The sequence below is a fragment of the Eptatretus burgeri genome, chromosome 2 (assembly GCF_056783735.1).
Source record: "Eptatretus burgeri isolate ZD-2024b chromosome 2, Ebu_testis_v1, whole genome shotgun sequence".
Classification (NCBI taxonomy): domain Eukaryota; kingdom Metazoa; phylum Chordata; class Myxini; order Myxiniformes; family Myxinidae; genus Eptatretus; species Eptatretus burgeri.
In genome coordinates, this window is record NC_140962.1 from 31,934,398 (window position 1) to 31,953,158 (window position 18,761).

Genomic DNA, 18,761 nt, shown 5'->3' on the forward strand with positions numbered 1-18,761 from the left:
ATGTCTCATAACCATCCCTGTCAGTGCCAGTCAATGCATTGAAATCCCCCAAGAGTAGAAGAATATCTTGCCTGGGGCACTGATCAACCAGACTCGAGTGGGGCATAGAATGCATCCTTCACAGTGGTCATTCACCTCAGTCGGAGCATATACAGAGAGCAGGGAAATGACACCAAGAGAGTGACGAATCCTCAGTCTCACAATACGGCTTTGACCAGTGTCACCTCAATTATCATGGGAGTCAGCTGATTGGACACAGCTCCAGCAACTCCTTGGACAGGGTAACCATCAGAGCAACCAGACCAGTAGTAGGTGTAACCACTCGCCAAGATATAACCATGATCTGATCTCCAAACCTCAGTGAGTGCTGCAATACATTATGTTCAAGTGCTGGAGCTCAGATGACATGAAGGATAGTTCCTTGGACTCCATGGGAGAGTCTCTGCTCGGACATGCACTGTCAACTGTGGAACCTTAATATAGAAGGTGTGTTTATTTCTAAATCATGTCCAATCATTTTAATTGGCCACACGTGGACTTCAATCAAATTGTCGAGACATCTCAAGGATGATCAAAGGAAACCTTCGCTCAATTTGGAGTGTCATAACAAAGGAGTTGAATAGTTATTGATGCAAGACATTTCAGCTTTTCATTTTTAATTAATTAGTAAAAATTTCTAAGATGTTTTCATTTTGTCATTAATGGGGTATTTTGTGTCGATTGGTGACAATTTTTAAAAAAAACTGAATCTATTTTAAATTCAGGCTGGAACTAACACAACAAAATGTGACAAAAGTCAAGGGGTGTGAATACTTTCTGAAGGCACTGGAACTGCAATGTCACTTGGAAGAGCGCATACCTTCGCCAGGATGAACAGTTTACGATTTGTATCCCACTGATAGGCCGGATCTGCATCTGGGCCTGAACCAAAATCTAATCAGCTTGTTCTCGTCACCTAACCCAGTCAACCACAACGTGTGTGTGTGTGTGTGTGTGTGTGTGTGTGTGTGTGTGTGTGTGTGTGTGTGTGTGTGTGTGTGTGTGTGTGTGTGTGTGTGTGTGCCACAACTTTTTTCATCAAATTTTCAACAAAGCTTTATTTTAAGAATATGGAGAAGACAATAATTTGGTGAAAGTCACATAAAATCGTCAATTTTCATCCATTTGACCTGAAATTTAAAGAAATTGCATGTTAGGTCACTGAATTGGTGCAATCAAAAGCAAGAAGCCGATTGTTTCTTCTTCTTTTTTTTTTAAGATCAAAAGGTCAAAGGTTGCATAAAATATCAATATGTCAGTCATATCAATGTCAGTGGCCCAATTAAAGAAGTGTAACCTGTGTTCTGTCAAGAAGGTGAAAGGTCAAGGTAATCATAAAATCACCAATTCCCATCTGATTGACTTGAGATTTCATGGGACCTCAACAATTGCTAAACTTCAAGAGCCAACAAAGATTCGAAATTAGTGTATTGTACAAAGAAAACAAATAAAACTTCCCACATCTGGGTTTTTCTTTTCTTTCCTACTTTAATCATGCAACACAAGAAAACCACATTTTACAAAATATTGTTACAGCACATGGTCAGCAATGTCTGATACATTCCAGGAAGAGTTACCAAAGTAGCACATGCAACACGAGTTGCTATTATTGCACATGCCAAAATCAAAGTCTGTCAACATTAGCCCAAATACAAAATGTTTCCACAACTGGATATTCTAAAAAGAACTTACAGTAAACTATGTCAGACTTGAAGATGATCAAAAAAACAAAAACATCACCATTTTGCTCACAAAAGCTTTTTCACTTTCTAAGTGACATCATCCTTCCATCCGCCTCATCAACCTTTGCTTTTCTTGTCTTGTATTGCACTGTACTTGTCAAGCGAGTGTTGTAAGCAGCTAATGTAGGAATGTACATGTGCCTTCAATTTGGAGGGTTGCTACTCTTGAATTGTCCCTCCCTGGTTTCGCCACCCCTCTCAAATTTGTTGTGAATGTTGAATTGTTACATTAATTTGACAATTAAACAACTTTCCTTCACCAAAACTTTCTAATACATTTTTGGAAAAATCTGAAGAAGACAAGATCATTTATTATGTCTGCAAAAATGGTGGCATTTATGAACCCTCCAATGTGCGGCCTCCTCCCAACCTTCATTTTCTCACAACCCCCTTACTCTCCTTACTCTCTCCTCCAATCCTCCATCCACTTTGCCCAATTTAACCCATTTCCCCTTCAAGTGCAAACATAATAAATTAATGGCCTTCAACATCAAAAAATAATAGAGAAAAAAAGAAGAAAAAAAATAAGCTTGTGCTGAAATTGAGGATGAAAAAATAAAATCCCTAAACAAGTAAAATCATAACAGCTCGATTCCAATCCTAAAAACTGTGGTTCTTTTTCTTTGCCAAGTCAACAGGAACACATGATTTGCAATGCATTTTCTTTGATATCACAAATTCAATGAACAGGTTTTCAGTGCCTCAAAATATTGGATCGTAAGATACATTGCTGCATTTCTAATTCTTTATAAACATCTCCTTCCTGTCTCTTCATGAGCCCCCCAGAAAAGTACAATATAATGGCGAGAGAAAGTAAGATGACATTTTCGACCCAGACGATGCAAAAAATTGGCAACATTATGGCAATCAAAGCATTTTTAAAGTCCAGCAAAGGGTGGACACTGCTTTTCCAACAACAGGACAGTTTAACTTAAAAAAGAGCTCTTATGGAAGACATTCATTGGATTATTGGTAGGAGATGGAACAGCTGTGACACACAGGATGGCAATGTAAACTGCTACACAGCACTTGTAAAAACAACAAGCATTTTTACATCAAAGACAAAACACTTATGTCAAAACAAATAAGCATTTTGGAATGACCATTGTTTGTACTCAAATCTTTTTTCAGGGTTGCTCAGCCACCAAAGAAATGTTGCCAAAGCACAAGAGTTGAAAGTATAAATAGCACCAGGCTTCTACTTCACTGCAACCTATAACGGACAAAAACAAAAAGTCAATAATAATCATATTAACAGAAACCATCAATACAGTGATCATGGTAAAATAAACAAAAAAAAAATATAATAGAATTACGGCTGAAGCCACAAACTCACGCTCTTTCATCCTCCATCAAATCCAAAAACTTGGTCACATGGTGATCTTTATCGGTCTAAAGAAAGTTCAACAGAAAACATGCAGGCAAGATGAGTCGACAGATATCACAATGGCTTCACTTGCCTTATACAAGGCATCACTGAGACTAATAGACTTAAATAATGTATTTCTAAAACGAATACAAGTGATCAAGTGATGCTTGCGTTAAGAGCAAAAAGAGCTCCGAACAAAACTGATGTTCAAAAATATCTCTCATCAAGCAAAAGCTCTCTTCAAGGCAACGTGCTCTCCACTTTTAGGAACCAACCCTTCAAGTCAAGATTAAAGGCGGGCATAAATTGGGAGCAGGATTTCCAACTTCATGCCATTATTTCATCGTTTGGAAGCGTTCTTACAATATTCTACCAGCGTCACAATGGAAGCTCAATGCTGCTGCACCTAGCTGTTCTTGATGACAATGTTATGTAACCGTTGCCTTTCGTAGCTGGACATGGCCTCTGCGAACACCTCGGCATGCAAATTTCTTTACAGTGTCGGAACTGCTAACCATACAGCAATCACATTCTGTGCTGGCAAGCAGTGTAACCTGCTGTCAAGGGGATATCTGAGAATGCCAGACTATTTGCTATCTGCAGCTAAGGCAGGAATTTGGAACTTGGCCAGGGTGCTGGTGAATCCTCACCTATTCGGTGAGAAAAACACCGTGGGAGTTTTGTCAAGGAGCAAGTGGTAGCAGATGGGACACCCAGTTTAACAACCATCTGATGACCGCACACTCGTTTATGCCTAGTGTGTAAAGCACACAAGTCTGGCAGTTTAGTCAGTCTGAGAATTGAATACAGACAAGATAGCTCAAATGAAAGTGGGTTATCCTGTCAGCAATGCCTGATACATTCCAGGTAATTTGATATGACTCAGATAATTCTGTTAGATGACTGTGCTCCAATGTCAAATATATTGGCAGATCCTGCAGCAAGTTGTAGTTTTTCAGTGAATGAGAACCTTGTATTTTAATCAGCCAATGATGGTGGGTCTTGTTAAACAGTAACACCAAAGGCGATTCGGAGGTTTCGTCTGGAATTGGTGCATCAAGTGATGACTGTGATTTGGCAAGGCCTCTGTTATTCGGCTACATTGCCTGACGCAGTTTCCTGGCTGCACGATAGTCAAGCGCCCATGAAATTGAGAGTGAAACATACCTGGAGGTGAAAAAACAAAACTAGAATGGCACTCTGATGTCACGTCAGCCAATATGCCTCCACCCACATTACTACATCATAATACATATTTGTACTAAGTTTGATTTAAATCCCTTCAGCTGTCTGAAGTAGCACATTTTTACCTGAAATGATATGTGACCTCTTGATGCCAAAATCTAATCAAGTCATCTTTGCATCATAATATTGTTATGGTTCTGGGAACCGAGATCCCAAGGCAATGGCACACAACATAGAGGTTCCCGGGTCAGTAATTTCTTCATTATATGTTCCAGGTAGGGTCATATGCCTGGTGTTGGCTTAATGGTTTGGGTAGTGGGCTTGGGATCCAAGGTTCCCGAGTTCAAATCCCCCTCGGCTATTGAATTAATACCAGTGGGGTTGACTCAACCTGTCATCCTTCCGAGGTCGGCAAAATTAGTGTCAGCTTGCTGGTATCCTGTGTCGGAGTGGCGACCTGTCCAGGATTGTGCCTAATAGCCAAGGAGGCTGCTTAGGCAGCACCAACGCTCTGCACAGAGTATGGTCCCAATGGATGGATGGATGGATTAGTTAGGTTTTCTTCCATTCTTCCCTGTGCAGAATCTTCTCCTCACATGACCAAGTACTCTCTGCTCGCAGCCCAATTTGCAAATGCGTGTCGAAACCACGTTTGAATCTGCGCAACATAGCCAAACTGCCATTTCAACCTCAATGGCCTTCTTTATCACAGTTCTCCCATATGCCAGCGATAACCACCTGACCTGCATCAAACATACACCGGACATTATATCCATTCAACACCACCATTCAAGCTCACCTTTCCAGCATTCTTTCATCGTCCGAATCACGATTACCCAATGATGACGCGACGACTCCGCAACCACATCAACCAGATATGTCTCACCTCAACCAATCGTCTTCCCGCACCTCAAGACCATCATCTCGCCTTACCCATGGACACCTTTGGTTCACGCTCATACCCAAGCCCAGCATCGCCACTGCCAATGCCACAAACGGAGCCTTTACACCAAGGCACAAGTGTACAACTATCATTCCATCATGTTCCTCTATCAGCAGGACCGCCCTGCTATCCAGCAAGCCGTCCACGCCCTTCCTGGGCATTCGAGCGACCGATGGGTACCGCTACACGTCGGCCCAATGTTGAGTCGGGAGCTCATCTGCATAGCACATTCGGAGGATGAATGAAAGCCATTCCAAAGCAGCAGACACGCAGAGCGGTTGAGGTCACCCCGGAGCACATCTGGACCAATGGGCATGCCGTGCTCAGAGGAAAGAGGGTGGCACGTGACCCATGCTCCCAAGAATCACAACTACAAGAGGCGGGGATTTACCTTTGACTCCGGCGAAACTCAACCCCTCCTGAGGCCCTTAAATATCAACGCTGGTCGCTGGAGTTCAAGCTAGTGCAGTGGTTGCTGGGTTATTGCTGTACGGAGTAGTTGCTCGAAGGTTCGTTGGTACTTGCTGCTGAGGGGAAGGAACAGAACGCCGAGGAAGTGAGAGGTCTGGGCGCAGTATTTGGCGAGAGGCAAAATCCACAACCACACACGGCAAGCAATTCTAATCCTTGCACGTTCTTTCTCTCTTTTTCCGACTCATCTACTGTGGACGCACAAAGAGCCATCAGCAACGGCAAAGCCAGAACAACCGTTCTTTTTAGAGCGACCACTGACTCGCACACTGGCTTTCACACTCTAAGCACCCAACACCACACCCCACTCACACCTCTTCATCACATACACAGACATCCCCTTTGCTCTTCAATACCGCCCATCCTTACTTTCCCTGCACTTTTGACTAGCACGTGCCCGCATGTAGGCAGCGGGTTAAGCCGGATGCCGCCAACGCCTCAGCTTTTCTTATCTCTCTTGCTCATCTACCCTTCTACAGAATGGTTCTGATGGTGCTTGTCATGTTAATCAAAGTAAGACTGTGCAAGATAAATAGCTCAAGTTAGTTCTGCTGTTTGTCTCTTTATTACACGAATCTGTCATTGTATGTCTTTTGCCGCACTACACAAATACTGGATATTCCTGCTGTACGAATACCCCCTGTTGACAAACCTCTTGTTACCTTCGCATTCTGCGAAAGTTTATGTTTTGGTCGCTGTGTATTTATTTATTTGTGAATGTGTGTGTTTGTTTGTTATTCACATAACTCAGAAAGTATTAAACCAAATTGCATGAAAATTGGTGGGATGATTCGTGATTATCCAAGGACGATTTGATTAGATTTTGGGAGCGATCGGGTCAAAGGTCAAGGTCAAGGTCATGAAAAGGTCAAAAACAAAACTTTTGAGCATAACTTCCTTCATAAGACAGCTATCGACATGCAACCAACGCCATATTGTTCCATGACGAAATACCTTTCGGGTGCGTGGTGTCAGATTTGATGTGACGTCATCAGAAGTGCGTCAAAATGACGTCACAAGATGACATAAATTTTCAATTTTCGACCTCATCAGTTTTGATCATACCGTTTTGTAGGACTTACCTTAAGGACGTCACACACCAAATTTGACGTCGTTCGGACTGACCGTTATGACGTCATTGACGTTTGAACATAATGTTTTTCAATTGTGGCTAAAATGTCCTGATATTTTATATTTAAATATCTATGTAATTTGTAAAGGAAATTGTCCCAAATCCAGGCATTATGATCAGTACCAAAATATCTGCTTATTTATGAACAGGTTTTGCAAATTAACTCTATGGTCAAGGTCAAGGTCACACTCAAGGTCAAAATATACTTGTAGGAATAACTTCAGATATAATAGAGCTATTGACATGAAACCAACGTTAAAATGTTCCGTGAAATAAGAGCTTTCAGGATGGTAGTCCGCGGTTGGTAGTGACGTCATTGGAAGTGCGTCAAAATGACGTCACTAGATGACGTCATTTTTAAACTTTCGATTTTTTTCAGTGTTTATCATTCCATTTTGTTGGACTGCCCTCAATGACGTCTAACACCAAATTTGATGTCCATCGGACTGATGGTTGTGACGTCATGGACGTTTTTAAATGACGTTTTTCAAATGTGCCCGGAAAAAAGTAGCGATGGCAAAGGTATGCGCTCTACCGAGTGCCCGTTCTCGTTTTCATTGTGCCCCATACTTTTCTTCATGCTTCCTTAAAAATAAAACATTGTTAATTGCTCAGTTCAACCTGCTCGAAGTGTCCTTTCCTCTAATGGTCCAGTGCAATCCACATTCTTGTCAGACAGGAAGTTTTACCCCATGTGATTTTCTCTCGTTAGCCAGCATGCACTCACTGTATCGCTTGGCAGTAGTCCGAGTGCGCGCTGAGGGCACGGACCTTGGTTAATCGAGTCAGCTCCTCAGGTAAACAGTGTCAGGTGGGGAACCCTGTTGGAGTTGACAAAGTTAATTGACGTTTGTGGTTGCTTAGCAACCTGCCGGACTACGGGGTTATCCACGGCACATTGGCCTACATGGCTGGGCGTTCGGGAGGAACCCGAGTGCTTTCCTTCACGGTAATCCTCGAACCCCAAGTCCATCACAATATATACTTGTTCCAAGTTTGGTCAAAATACGTTATACCATCACTGATTCACAAGTTAGCATGTCAGAAGTCCCGTTTTAACCTAACGGGACTTCTGACATTTGACCTCTTGACCCCATTATCTCATCAGTTCATCTTTGCATCATGATACATACTTGGAGAAAGTCTGACTTCGATCCCTTCAGCCATTCCTTAGTTATCAGGGTAACGAAAAGCTATCACGGATACACGGACAGCTGGATGGACAACCCAAAAACATTGTACCTCTGGTGACTGTCAGCGGAGGCATAACAACATCAACAAAATTCAATGTATTTGATGAAAATAATACGACTACTAATAACAACAACAAAACAAGATAATTGAAGTAAGACTGTGTAAGATAAATAGCTCAGGTTGGGGAAGACTCTCTCATGGACAGGCCCTTGCTGCTCCTATGGTCGTCAGCGAGTGCCCCAAAAGCAGCAGGGGAAAGAGAGTGGCATCTACATGTGGGAGAATTGCATATTCAACTTATGGGTTTCCCAGATATCTCAGACGGCAGAGCACTGGTACAGTTTTCCAGAGGAACTGGGTTTGATTCCTGGTCTGGGCATGTAATTTTTCCCACATCTACAGGGTGCCCCACAGAAAATCAGGAAATTTGAGATTTATTTTGCCGTATTTTACCATATCAATAAACTAACATATTAATTTTCTAACCATTTTTTATTTTATTTCAGAATGCAGCAGTTATCAAATTTTCAATGTGAGGTGATTGTTCTCTTTAAGAAAGAACTTTTGTTTTGTTTTTGTTTGCTTTTGTTTTGTTTTACTGTACTGTAGTTAAATAAACTGTACCAAATTTCCTGGTTTTCTGCGTATATACAAAAAGAGCTCGGTCTCAGCGTGCTTCCATCCCTCCATATTGTTGTGGGCCGGGGTTCGGTGGCGATAAACGACCACGAGGGGGAGCAGTAGGGCCGTCTCCACCGAACACCCCAGAATTTAGGTCGTGACTCTCGGATAACTCCGAAGGTCACGGGTTACTTAAGGACCGTGCTCGCCAATTCTCTGACGGCATGGGGTAGGGTTAATAGCCAAATTTCAATATACCTAAGTACCCACATCATCAAATTACCAGGGAGGTCACACCCTCGACGGACCTCGGGTGGAATGGGCCGTTTACCAAGCCCGAACCAGGTGTAAACAGAGCGGGGATTACCAAGGTCTGTCGATCCAAATTAACAATTACGGCACGACGGCCTCCCGAATTCCCAATATGCACCGTGCTAAACCAATGAAAGAAAGTGACAGACAATGAGCTGGTATATTGAATAATCGGGGTTTCTTTATAATGGAGCAGGGGAGCACAAAAAGAGCAGAGTTAAACCGACTATCGAGAAGAAATGCAAGTAATGCACAAGGCACTTAAACAGTTGCTACTTATAGACTGGGCCCACAGACACATACGCACACACCCAAAAGAAATGGTGGCCGTGGCCTTTATTTGGCCCTACAGCTCGGGAGGGAAGGCGAGCTGAGGGCAAGAGTCTGCACTTGCACCTGTTCGCTTCGTGCGGTCTGGTCAAGCTTATCCGGTGGTGGGAATAGAACCTACTGCCTCAACGCAGCACCAAGCACCAGGGACGAGGGATAGAGCGACGGACGCCAGCCAGCACGAAGGTGGACGAGGCGACCGGCAATCAAGGCTGAAAAAGCTTCCACGGATCAGACGACACCAGGCGAGGCAGACCCAGACAGCCAGACAGAATGCGCCGATCACTATCCTCTCCTGAGGTGGGAGGGATTTCTTCCCTGGCCACTCGTCTCCTGATTGGATGGTTGCGTCGCGCGATTCGCTGGCCATCTCTCATTGAACAGGCCCACGGTAGGCGGGGCAACTCCCACCCTTCTGAGTGGAGTCCCGATCTGAGGCGATTGTAGCTCCGCCGACCTCCTCACCTAAGACCACGTGCGTAATGGCGACCGGGGTGAGTGAGGGACGGTGCCACTGTTGTTGTTGTAAAAAAACCCTGACTAAAAAATAAACCCGCAGCGCACACATGAAATTCCCATAAGACATAAGGGACGGGACCCTAACTATAAACATAAACTTACCGAAATAACTGATCTACGGGGACTCTGGCCATTGTGTGCGATGGCTTCCAGATTAGTAACAATACGTCTTATTTACGTACTATTGGAATGTACCTTTCGACCTTTTAGACCGCTGAGACCCCTTAGACCTTTGAAGACCCTCGAAGACCTTGATGACTCTTAAGACCCCAAAACACCCATGACCCCAACAACCCAAGACACCCCCATGATCCAAAAGACCCCCCCCAGCCCCCCCAAGACCCCAATCACCATATTTTATCAATCAGATGCTAGGCAAATAGGCAATCTGCAAACAGTTTGATATAGTTGAGTAAGGTGAGAAGAGATTGGCCGGTTTCAATATACAGTAAACAAAAATCCTTCCACCTTCATCTTTTTCACTGATAATAATAATGGTGAGTCTCATATCGATTCGACTCAGAAAACACTCGCTATATTCAATAATTTTTCTTTTAACATTTCCATTTTATCCATATAATAGAAATGTTTAGATAACAGTAATACAACGCCCTATCAAACAGTACTAGCAAATATACCCGGCATTGTTGGACAACGCAGTCACTTTGTTGACGGGATTACATAATCTTCTTCATGACTTAAAATAATGGTGAGTCTCATTCAATGCCGTTTCTTATATGTGAAACATAAATCTTATCTGCCAAAGTGGAACTAATGTTGAAAAGTGAAACTGAAACTACTGATCTATGGATCATCAAATGGGAAAAACGGTATGAAATGCTAAGAGAAATACCAAATCGAAATTTCCAAAACGAAGCTATGGAGAGTATAAAGAGAGAGGGGGCAGGTTGGAGACTGAAGCAGCGATGTGGAGGGAGATAGGTGCCTGAAGGTGGTCAGTCGGCATGAAAATAACTTTGGTGATCTTCCATCAGGTTGACGGGCCAAAACATGCCTAAATTTGTTTCCCAACAGAGCTTTCATAATATCACCCTCACTCCAAAGCAGTACTTCGGAGGTACAACAAGCATGGATTGGAAATCTTTGCTGGTGGAGTGGAACAAAGTTGCCAAGGTTACGAACTCCACCTACTGTGATAGCTGCACACTGAATATTAACACTGAATTGCCGTTTCAACCAATACACACTCATTAGAGGTGAGACGTCGACTAACCAGTTAGTGACGGGTACCCTGCTAGTATTCATAAAACAAGATCTGTGATAAGAATAATGAATGTTCGGGGAGTGTGTGCGTGTCCTCATAACTACAAAACCATGAAATTTAATCAGCCTGAAACTTTTCCTGCATACTAAGGAAACTCCAAGGAAGTGCAGGAATGAATATTGGGTGTTTGGGTTAAAAAAAAAACACCCCTTTTAAAGATAATTAACAGCCTTATTTAATTATCTTTTATCAAAGCTCATCCTTTGTCACCTCGCTCGGGTATTAATTTGCCAATTTTTGGGGGCTGCTCAACAATGCCTGGACTTGGAACAGGCTGCAATGGTTTCGTAACAATAACGTGATTTTTTTTCCACTTTCCTCACTCATGTCATCGGATGCCTGATCATCATAGCCACAAATTGGTGGATACGTTGTAATACTTATAAACGCCTGGAGATGGCAGCATTCCAGGATTTATTTCATTTCTGCATGGCATAACCTCTAGAATCTCCTAATCCCAGCTGAATTTCAAAATTTAAACTTCTTTAATGACTTCAGCAGTAGTTCTGAATGCTTAAAAAAATCATTTCCCAATTCGGACATTGCTTGACATTCCAGACGTCTGGGGTACATGGTGTTTATATGACCGATCGGCGATCGTGAATTGCTTGGCAAGCCAGCTGTTCCTTATCACACTTTTGTTTGTTGGAGTGCTTTTCAAGCTTCAATGGCAATACCGAAGCACAGTTCTCCATGGGGACATTTCCGAAATTAGGAAGGCAAAATATATTAGATAATTACAAGGAGTAAACAATGTTTTCAGTCATTACAAAGCAATGAATTGCCACACCACAGCAGGAAAGCCGAGAGGTATGCATGCTCGCTCTCGGCTGTCGAGCCTCCCACCCCTGTGCTGAACCAGCAACAAACTGTCATCACGGTGTTTCACAGGGAGGGTGATTCATCAATGTGTGCGGTCTCTCTGATGGATGTTAAACTGGACATCACATCTCTCTCTCTCCCACTCTCTCCCCCCCCCCCCACCCAAACCATCCCTCTTTCTCACACACACCCAATCTCTATCTCTCTCACGCCCTCCCCCTCCCTCTCACACCCCCTCCTCTCTCCCTCACACACCCCTCCTCTCTCTCACATCCCTCTCCCTCACATACCACTATCCCTCTCCCTCACACACACACACACACACACACACACACACACACACACACACACACACACACACACACACACACACACACACACACACACACACACACACACACACACACACACACACACACACCAATCCCGCTACCCCCTCCTCACTCTCTCCCACCATCCCCTCCTTCTCTCTCACACACCCCTATCTCTATATCTCTCCATCTCTATGTTCCCATTCTCTCTCCCTCTCCCCCCCTCCATCCACTCTATCTCCCCCTACCCTCCGTCCACTCTCACTCTCTCCATCTCCCCCTCCTCTCAGTCCGCTCTCTCTCTCTCACCCCTCCCTCCCTTAATAACCCCATCAGCAAAGTGACAGGTTGTATTTGCTAGTTTACAATAAATCACAGAATCCTCTAATTAGAGGCGATAAGAGACCAAGTGATATGGCGGTGATTCTCCCGACCCAGTACTCGTGTTTCAGTGTATTTTGAGAAGCAAGCTGCACCCTGTCTTTTATATCAAAAAGCACCCCTAGAAACAGATTTTATTTTATATTTTTGTATACAAAGTCAAGGCTCATGGAAAAGTAGGTTAGTTGAAAAAGTGGAGCAATCCTGGCCAGGTTTATCATACAATGACAAAACAAATCACAACTTCCTACTGCAGAACATGCCTATATGCCTGGTGCTGGTTTAATGGTTTTGGTGGCGGCCTTGGGATCCACGAGTCCTGAGTTCAAATCCCGCTCGGCCGTTGAATTAATACCATGAGGGATTGACTCAGCCTGTCATCCTTCTGAGGTCGGCAAAGTGAGTACCAGCTTGCTGGGGTGATTGAGCCATTTGAGTATCCTGTGTCGGAGTGGCGACCCATCCATAATTGTGCCCAATAGCCCAGGAGACTGCTTTCGTAGCACTGACGCTCTGTACAGATGGTCCAAATGGATGGATGGGATAGATGGAATGGTCCAAATGGATGGATGGAACATGCCTATGCATCAAGTTGGCCATCCAGCTCCCAGTTTATACACAACACTGATTGTAGGTGGCAGACTGCAGAGCAAAAATCAAGCGAGAGAGGGATCGATGTTTTCCATCTTACCTGCATTGCCATCTCGATGAGAATAAGCAGTTTCTTTATTCCGATCCAGATAGTCTTGCCTTTTATACGTCTTGCAACTTCTTCTCGCTCCTTTTCCTCAAAACTACCAAGTTGCTGTAATGACAGTATGATGTGAACCGAGGGCAATAAAGAAGGAAAAAAATTAATCGTTTGCAAAACATTGTCGGACAAAGGCTTTTTTATACAAACAAAATATCAGAAAAGCAAGGTGACAGAGGAGGGAAAGCAACGAATTGACAGTGGGATAACAATTGGACACAAGAATCAAGGGATTGGGCAAACAGGAGGAGAGAAGAGATGGAAGGAAACATAGCGAACTGCAAGTAAAAAGGGTGAAGGTATGGGTACAAATATTACTTCAACAAATAAAGATGAACTGAGATCACATCAGGAGGCAAATGCTTAGATGCAACCAGAATACAAAACTTATAGAAGCTAGTTTTTATTATTCCTGCTTATATTAAAAATCTAGTTTAACTTGTACAAACAGAACTATTTTCCAAATTCTAAAGTGGAAGATAAAAGGCGTAATTAAAATAAAATAAAATCTGTCAAAGTGCACACTTATCGAAATGCTTACAAGTTCAAAAGCTTTTACTTAAAAAAGCTAATTTTGTCCAAGCAAAACCCTTGAATCACTCCCATAGGACCAACCTCGAGTGCATCCATAAGTTGAGCCGAGTCGGAGATGTTGGACACGTGAATAGTGGTGCTGAAGACATCCAGCATGCCCATTTCCTGCAGGACACTCCGCGTGCTCGTCGTTCCAATGATCAGCAGCTTATGGTTCTTTTGGGATTACACAAAATAATAGTTAGCTGGAATTTGCCCACTTATTTAGGCGATGTCAAGACGCACATTCATTTTATCATCTGTAAAGGAAAAAAAATGGGGCTTTGGCATAGGAAGCTCATTTATCAGTAAATAAAGTTGAAAAAAAAATGACCTTATTTATACAAACAACATGAAGTGACAGTGACATGGAATGTATGTTTAATGAACAGATGTCATTTTTTTTTCAATCTAAAGCTCATCTTAAGACAATTATAACAAGAAAAAGAGCAATCAGAGATTGCAAACCCTTGCCAGGACTTCTTTTGAGTGATGCATTTTTTTTTAATCGGTTTTCAGGTAAATCCAATATAGCTGCTAAAGCATGTGACCTATGACATCATATGTGGACTCTTTCGTTCCTCATGAATAGGTGGTCATATGTGAAGTTTCGCCTCGATCTTTTCAGCCATTTCAGAGAAGAAGATTTTTGAAGGTTAAAAAAGAAAAAAAAAACACAATAAGGCTGCCAAATCACATGACAGATGACATAATCAAAAAAAAAATTGTGGACCATTTTATCCCTAGTTGACCCTCAAATTTTTTTATACTGATCGGATGTATCGTTCTATATATATACAATTATGACGTCATAACGAAGGCACAAATGATCACAGATGATGATGCACAGATCATAAAAATACCACACTCATTCCCCATGAGGAGCACTTGCTATGTGCCACTTCTATAACCATGGCTTGGAGAACACTTATGTTAAGTTTCCCTGAATTTGTTCAGCCGTTCTGGAGAAGACTTTTTATAAGTTGTTGGGTAAGTTGTGTTGGGTAAGTTTTATAAGTTGTGCCAAACCATGTGACCAATGACATCATGTGTGTGAAACTTTTGTTCCTCATGGCCAGGTGGTCATAGGTGTAAAGTTTTGCCCCAATCTGTTCAGCAAATTCAGAAAAGAAGATTTTTGAAGGTTTTTATTTTTTTTTTTGAAACAATATGGCTGCCGAATCACATGACCGATGGAGTCATGAATTTTTTTTTCTGTGGATCATTTTATCCCTACCCTAGAAGACCCTCAAAAATTTTCACACTGATCAGATGTGGCGTGCTACATATGCAATCAAGACGTCATAACGAGGGCACCCATAACATTTCAATTTTTTTTTTTTAAATCACTCATTCCCACGAGGAGTGCTTGCTATTTGCCAAGTTTCAAATTTTTCCTTTTTGTGGTTTCAGATACAGAGGTCCAAAGTTTTTCCATTTTTCCAATATGGCTGCACACCACGTGACCTATGACGTCATAATTATCATTAAAACATTCTACATGAGTAGTCGCACCAATGGTGAAAATTTCGTCTCAATCTGACAAGCGGTTGTGGAGAAAAACATGAAAGTTCTGTGTAGACAAACAGACAGACAGACGGACCCAAATGCAATACCCTCTCCGAATCCTTTGGCAAGGGCAACAAGCAGACTATGCCTCTGCACTGGTTAATCTTGCTCTTCAAAAGCAACATTCTTTCAAATGACTCAATTATTGCGTCCAACTTGTAACCTGTTTGACTTGAGTGAATCGAGTTTATGCTGACCATCAGTTGCTATTGTCTATGGCAGGGGTTCCTCAACCTTGGAGTCACAATGAGAAGAAAAAAAAAACAATGTGGTTGAAAAGCTTTTATTACCCTCGCAGAAGGAGAGGCTATTGCATTTGGGTTCGTTTATTTGGCCGTTTCTTTGTTTGTCCGCACAGAACTTTTGTATTTTTGTCTGCAACCACTCGTCAGATTGAGACGAAATGTTCACCATTGGTGCAACTACTCATTTAGAATGTTGTAATGATAATTATGGCATCATACGTCAAGTGATGTGGCAGCCATATTGGAAAAACAAAAACTTTTGACCACTGTATCGATAAAGAGAAAGAGGCATTTATATACAGTGCCTATACCTATAGTTTCAAATTTTTCACCTTTTGTTGCCTTACAGCCTGGAATTAAATCAGACTTTTTCCACCTTTATTTACACATCATAACTCAAAACTTCGAAGTGAAAAACAAATTCGAGAAATTTGACAAAATTAATTAAAAACGCAAAACTAGAATATTGCTACGAATTTGCGCCCGCCAGCGTGCGGACAGCCGCTTTTAGCCGAATCGCGGCCGTACGCCCATCGGACGGACAATTCAGTCACGACTTTCCGGAACAACGACGAAAACCAGTCACGGTTGTGCTCCAAGCACAACTCTACCCGCACGCTACAGGGTCCGATCGCCAAATAATCGATTTACCTAATTATTAGCGCGGGTAGATTACCAAGAGATTGTACCTCAGCGAGGCCTGCTTGGACACGAGCCGCTTAAGCAACTCGCTCCGTTTTGGGATAACCAAGCGGGGTATTATCGCGAGGCCTCGCTGGACCCGATTCTATTATCGGCTATTTAAAAGCCAACTAAATTCCGAGAGCAAGATGGCAGCTCAATGGAGGGAAAATGAAGCGACGAACAGGTTCACATTTAAAGAAGCACATTTATTTACAAACAACACATAAGCACGTAAGCAGTCATGCATCAATCAAGCACAATTATTTGTACACATATACAGTGATGCAGTCATGCAATGAATGGGGGGAGCACGCATGCAATTATACAGCCAAACACAATGCAAAGGAAAGAGCTAATACCTTCTATCTATTATGAACAGTCACTTGTACAGTTTTACTTGACAGACTCGGCGCCACAACTTTCATACAAAGAAAAGCAAGGAAAAACTGCCTCAAAGACAAGGGGGTAGACTGGACCTCTCAGGGTCTTTATGACGTGGAACTTGGCAGACCGAAGGAGCTCCACGAGACCGCGCAGGTTACCTTCCCCTGGTGGTGATTCGCTGGGGCGTCCCGCGACGTCCCGTCCCCACAGCAGCTAGCGTAGCCGCGGTTAGGCCCAGGCCTCGCCAAGCGGCCGGGTGATTCGGGCCCCAGCTGGCAACGCCTGAGAGGAACGAATGGGTCTTTGCTCTCTTAGAGTTGATGCTCTGTAAGAACCCGTCCATCCCTCAGCGATGCTCGGACTGTCCCGAAGCCCGATCCCCTCGGACCGTCTAGCGCTGGCTGGCGAGCTCTCTCCGGCTCTCTCCACGTTCCGCACATGAGCGCGCAGCTCCGCGCGGCACAGCAGGCTTAGCAGCGCTCCCAGTTCGTTCCTCCTCCGCTTCTCCAGCTACTGCAGGCTTCGGGCTCCAGACTTCCACGCAGTTCCTCGACCTCTCCAGACTGACCGCGCTGGGCGTTCCGCTCGCCCTTTTATAGGGCCCGAGAGACGAGATTTTGACCTCCGCTCTCCGACCTTCGACCCCCCGCTGGCTCTGTCCCTTTCTCTCTTTTGATCCGAATCTCGGACGAAGCTTGCACTGAGCGGATGTGCGCAAGATCAGCGACCCTGCGCGGCGAGCGGACGTGCTCGAAATCACCGACTTGCACGGCGAGGAAACCCCGCGTCTGCCTGCAGTGATGCCGTTTGATGCGGACTTGCCGTGGCTGGCGCCAAGATGGCATCGTTTCGGAGATGAAGGTGAGGCGATGTTGTTCGTGTTGAAGGCGGTTGTGGAGAGGGTGGTTGGTGGTCGGCGTGGTGGAGAAGGTGGTTGGTGGTCGGCGAGGTGGAGAAGGTGGTTGGTGGTCGGCGAGGTGGAGAAGGTGGTTGGTGGTCGGCGTGGTGGAGAAGGTGGTTGGTGGTCGGCGTGGTGGAGAAGGTGGTTGGTGGTCGGCGTGGTGGAGAAGGTGGTTGGTGGTCGGCGAGGTGGAGGAGGTGGAGAAGGTGGTCGGCGTGGTGGAGAAGGTGGTTGGTGGTCGGCGTGGTGGAGAAGGTGGTTGGTGGTCGGCGTGGTGGAGAAGGTGGTTGGTGGTCGGCGTGGTGGAGAAGGTGGTTGGTGGTCGGCGTGGTGGTGAAGGTGGTTGGTGGTCGGCGCGGTGGAGAAGGTGGGTGGTGGTCGGCGTGGTGGAGAAGGTGGCTGGTGGTCGGCGTGGTGGAGAACGTGGTTGGTGCTCGGCGTGGTGGAGAAGGTGGTTGGTGGTCGGCGTGGTGGAGAAGGTGGTTGGTGGTCGGCGTGGTGGAGAAGGTGGTTGGTGGTCGGCGTGGTGGAGAAGGTGGTTGGTGGTCGGCGTGGTGGAGAAGGTGGTTGGTGGTCGGCGTGGTGGAGAAGGTGGTTGGTGGTCGGCGTGGTGGAGAAGGTGGTTGGTGGTCGGCGTGGTGGAGAAGGTGGTTGGTGGTCGTCGTGGTGGAGAAGGTGGTTGGTGGTCGGCGTGGTGGAGAAGGTGGTTGGTGGGCGGCGTGGTGGAGAAGGTGGTTGGTGGTCGGCGTGGTGCAGAAGGTGCTTGGTGGGCGGCCTGGTGGCGAAGGTGGTTGGTGGTCGGCGTGGTGGAGAAGGTGGTTGGTGGTCGGCGTGGTGGAGAAGGTGGTTGGTGGTCGGCGTGGTGGAGAAGGTGGTTGGTGGTCGGCGTGGTGGAGAAGGTGGTTGGTGGTCGGCGTGGTGGAGAAGGTGGTTGGTGGTCGGCGTGGTGGAGAAGGTGGTTGGTGGTCGGCGTGGTGGAGAAGGTGGTTGGTGGTCGG

The 18,761-nt window shown here is 44.6% G+C and overlaps 1 protein-coding gene across 2 annotated transcripts in view; it reads right to left on the reverse strand.

Annotated features, from left to right (window-relative positions):
• Window positions 1-1,507: 1,507 nt before the first annotated feature.
• The window catches only part of NSF (N-ethylmaleimide sensitive factor, vesicle fusing ATPase), a 117,206-nt gene continuing 99,952 nt past the window's right edge, over window positions 1,508-18,761 (reverse strand). For both annotated transcript variants that reach the window (XM_085866890.1, XM_085866895.1), the window contains exons 18-21: window positions 14,023-14,157; window positions 13,348-13,461; window positions 3,118-3,173; window positions 1,508-2,994 (exon numbers count right to left, since the gene is read on the reverse strand). In XM_085866890.1, coding sequence (XP_085723016.1) covers window positions 2,985-2,994; window positions 3,118-3,173; window positions 13,348-13,461; window positions 14,023-14,157 — 315 coding nt within the window. In that variant the 3' untranslated portion in view covers window positions 1,508-2,984. The remainder of the gene's footprint in view (window positions 2,995-3,117; window positions 3,174-13,347; window positions 13,462-14,022; window positions 14,158-18,761) is intronic.